Source organism: Arachis ipaensis, chromosome B7, assembly GCF_059453495.1.
Source record: "Arachis ipaensis isolate K30076 ecotype BB chromosome B7, ASM5945349v1, whole genome shotgun sequence".
Lineage (NCBI taxonomy): Eukaryota > Viridiplantae > Streptophyta > Magnoliopsida > Fabales > Fabaceae > Arachis > Arachis ipaensis.
The window spans coordinates 70,252,597-70,256,792 of NC_142442.1; the positions used below are offsets into that span (position 1 = coordinate 70,252,597).

At 27.2% G+C, this 4,196-nt stretch overlaps 1 protein-coding gene across 1 annotated transcript; it reads left to right on the top strand.

Annotated features, from left to right (window-relative positions):
* Positions 1 to 2,507: 2,507 nt before the first annotated feature.
* Positions 2,508 to 3,924, top strand: LOC107608165 (uncharacterized). The gene is made up of 3 exons (XM_016310042.3): positions 2,508 to 2,804; positions 3,145 to 3,218; positions 3,670 to 3,924. The coding sequence occupies exons 1-3, from the start codon at positions 2,714 to 2,716 to the stop codon at positions 3,814 to 3,816; spliced, it is 312 nt and encodes a 103-aa protein (XP_016165528.1). The 5' UTR covers positions 2,508 to 2,713; the 3' UTR covers positions 3,817 to 3,924.
* The last annotated feature ends 272 nt before the right edge of the window (positions 3,925 to 4,196 follow it).

Below are 4,196 nucleotides of genomic sequence, written 5' to 3' on the forward strand. Positions count from 1 at the left end.
AATTGTTGAACCATACTAATTGTTCATGAATAGAGTAAAGTTATGTTATTCATGAATTATTTTTATCTTTAGTTTAGATTGTGAATCATAAATTTGATATATTTAGAAATTTTTAATATTTTAAATTTTATATTTCTATGTAGACATTGTGAATGTTTTTGATATTTATTTAAAAAATTGATCTATGTTTGATTCTTAATTTTATGAAAATATAATTATTTATAAAATTAAGTTTTAATAGTGGTAAATATAAAATTAGTAAAAATCTATAATTACAAAATTAAGAACCGTAACTGCTTTAACAACCAATAATTTAATTTTTTTAGTTCAGGAATTAGTGACCAATTTAGCGACCGATTTAAATTTTTCAAATTAGGCATCAGCGACCAATTTTGTCGGCGATTGATTTAGCGATCGAAAAGTTGGTCGCTATTTAGTGACTAATTTACTCAGCGACCAATTTAGTGACAGAAAATTTGGTCACCATTTAGCGATCGATTATGTTAGTGACTGATTTAGAGACCGATACTCTTTGGTGAGGGATTTGGTGGCCTTGTTCAAAAATTGGTTGCTAAAATTGGTCGCTAACGTTTAGCGACTGAAGTTGGTCGCTATTTTCTAATTAATGACCAAGGTTTTAGCGACTACTAGAATCGGTCGCTAAATCAGTCGTTAAGGCTTTAGCGACCGATTTTAAAAAAAATCGGTCGCTATTTTGATAATTTCTTGTATTGACATTTTAAATAAAGATAATACTTTTACAATATATAATCTAACCTTATATTTCATCGTTAAAGAATAAAAAAAATTAAATTTCATATAAAAACAATTATAAAATTTTCATTTGAGTATTCAACAAATCTAAAAGCCCTTACGAGTTGACCAATTACTGGTTTCTTGGTAGAGGGAAGATGATAATGCTTGAATTAAAGACACTCATGAAACATCCTAAAACCACTTTTAAGCAGAGAATTCGAAGATAACAAAGAGTATTATAAATGTTACGGTGCTTCTCTTTATTCTCCACCAATGTCTTTTCATTTGGTATTTGGTGTGTTGTCCTTGTCGCTCGTCAAGGATAGATATATATAATTGGAAGCACTTGTCATCCACAATAGTTATTTTATTACACCCTAATCTTTCCTTTTGAACATAACCAACGGATTATTAATATGATAATATCCCACCATTCATTCCCCTAGCTAGGTTGCCTTTAATCTCTATGATTTTTCTTCTTTGCAGTCTTTTTAGATTTTAGCTTTAATATCAGCGCAACGAAATAATTCTTTAATAATGAAAAGGATTATATATATATATATATATATATATATATATATATAGCTTATTATAGTTTATATTGATGTCGTTGCTCATATATAATGGTTTTCAATTTAATCGTGATTATTTTTTCTTACTTGTTATCTTGTTTAAAACCCAAATGCCATCATACATAAAGGTATCTATTTTCATGAAGACATGCATCTTATGAAAATGATATTATGAATAATTATTAGATAAATTAATTAAATATATTTAGTCAAATATATTAAATTATTTAATTATTTATAGTATTATATTTAAGTTTAATTATTTATTTATTTTGTTGGTCTCTATAATTTCACTAAATTTTTAATTAGGTTTTTATATTTTTTTCAATTAGATCCCTACTATACATTACTTTTAATTTTATAATTAATTTTTTTTATATAAAAATATTAAAATTAATAGAATATTTCTTCTAAAATATATGCAGTTAAAGATTTAGTAAAATTTTTAATTATGAATGAATAATACTTTCAATTTATAAAGAAAAATCCAATTCTAACATTTTTTCTATTTGAATGGACCTAATTATAAAATTAAAACTAGTATAAGAACTTAATTAAAAATTTAGTAAAATTACAGGAACCAACAAAGTAATTAAACTTATGTAAAGATAAATTTATGGAAATAGACACCATATATAAAATATCTTAGGTTACCTTCAAAAAACTATTGTATTTTCCTAAAGAAAATATTTGGAGGTTAAAATTTTGGGACTAAAGATAGTTATAATTTGTCTTTTTTTTATTTGTATTTATTAATTACTATTGAAATAAATGATAATATTAAATGTAATAAGTATATAATTATGAAATTATAGATGTTAAGTTAAAAAAAATTAATAAAAAATTATTTTTATAATCAATTTCAATTATTTTTTTAATTTTTTGTTTGTTTTTTAATTAATTTTTTAGTGTCTCAATAAATTATTAGATTAATATAATTAAACTTGATTAGCATAATGATTTGATCATGGAACATCACTGCAAAATTAAATAAGATAACCTTAAATTATTTTCCCTCACTCTTTCCTAATTAATTAGTATATGGCATTCCACTACCGAAACTAAAGTTCTTAATTAGACTCTACTGCTGCACAAACAAAGGCAAAGTGGCCTTCCTTTAACTTTTAGGTTTGGATTTATATATTAAAGTGCACAAAGCATGCTTCTTACTAGGAAATTAAATGTCAGAGGCTTTGATTATGTTACGATGAAAAGCTAGGGCAATTTATAATTGTTCCTTCACGACCACCACCACTAGTGCACTATAGATATAGGAAAATAAATATTATTGTATATTATTGGTGTTATAATGTGCTTTGTGGGAGTGAAAAATACATAAGAAAATATATAGCAATCTGTGCCATATTAGTATTGGTATCATCACCATGGTGGGTGTCACGCTTCTCATGATATTCAGCCTCCTCCTCCTCCTACTTGCTGGATCACTGTCACTTTTATGGCCTTCTTTTGCTGCAGGTATGCCCCTTTTATTTACTTATTTATACATATTCCGTAGCAGCTTTTCATGACACTCTTATATATATATATATATATATATATAGTTGAGCCTCCTTAGTTCGTTAACCTGACTTCGCTAGCTGAGATGATCAAATTTACTTAACCATTAGAACTTTGCATTCGTTTACATCTTTTAGTTTGGTTCAATACGTTTCCGCAGTGTAAGCATATATATATATATAGAAGCTAATAAGGCCTTATCATAATAATACTAATTAACTTCATTCATTTTTAAATTTGTTGAGATATTGAGTTCTGTTCTTAATTATATATTGATGGAATTATATACGCATGGCAGGTGGACGATCAAAGTTTATCGGTAACTTGGTAGCGGATGCGGATCATACAATACAACAAGCGATGGTGCACCAAGTATTATTAGTAACATATGATGCTTAGTTATTAATTAGTCTCATTTAATTAATTTCCTCTTTATAAGTACTTAGCTTATATGCAATTAATGTGTGCTAATACTTAATTCAGTACACATCAATACATCAACATATTCGTCTCCAAAATTTCAAATTAGCCCTTCATTTACTTCTTAAGTCTTAATTAATTATTATATTTGAAGCCTTAGCTAGCTTGTACCTTTTTTCACTTGGTGCAGAACACATGAACTATCTGCTTCAGCTAGTTGACGGAACACACCACACACGACACAGAAATTATCATTTGATTTCGTTATTCTTTACTCTTTTTCCATCTTGTCATGCATTGCGCTGGGATATCTTGCAATCGAAACCTGTTTTCCGTTTTTGATGGATTTCGAATTTCGAATTAATTGTTGTTCACTAATTATATTATCATAATTAATTGCAAGGATGGACCGATAACGAAGCGACTGATGGATGAAGAAGAAGTAAACATAATCCACGAAAGGGTTCTAAGGGCAAATACAAGAGATTATGGAAGCTATAACCCAGCCCCAAAACTTTCTAAGCCTCGTTCCAAGCGCATTCCAAACTAAATACGTGTTTCACTATATTATTATATTATTAGGGTTTGGTCCTACTACTCGAAATAATGTAATTAATAATCATCGATCTATATTTTCAAGATAAATACTTATTATCAACTTCTCTGAAGCAAACTATTAGTTAATAACTTCGCAATATTATGTAGAAAAATGTATAAATGATAGATTAATATCATATCTCTTCTAGTTTCACCTTTTAGAGATTTCTTGTTTCATTATCTATCATAGGTTTTGTTTACTGTTTTACTCTAATTTTCATGCGGAGCTGAATTATCCATAAAATTTACCCGCACGTGATTTTTTGGTTAGAAAACAGTGATGTCATAGATCTGTAGAAATTCAAAATGTAAATGACCAATACAATAATTTTA

Coding starts and splice junctions, on each gene's coding strand:
- LOC107608165 (XM_016310042.3), top strand. CDS start 2,714: ATGGTGGGTGTCACGCTTCTCATGATATTCAGCCTCCTCCTCCTCCTA. Junction 2,805..3,144: donor ATGGCCTTCTTTTGCTGCAG/GTATGCCCCTTT, acceptor TACGCATGGCAG/GTGGACGATCAAAGTTTATC. Junction 3,219..3,669: donor AACAAGCGATGGTGCACCAA/GTATTATTAGTA, acceptor ATTAATTGCAAG/GATGGACCGATAACGAAGCG.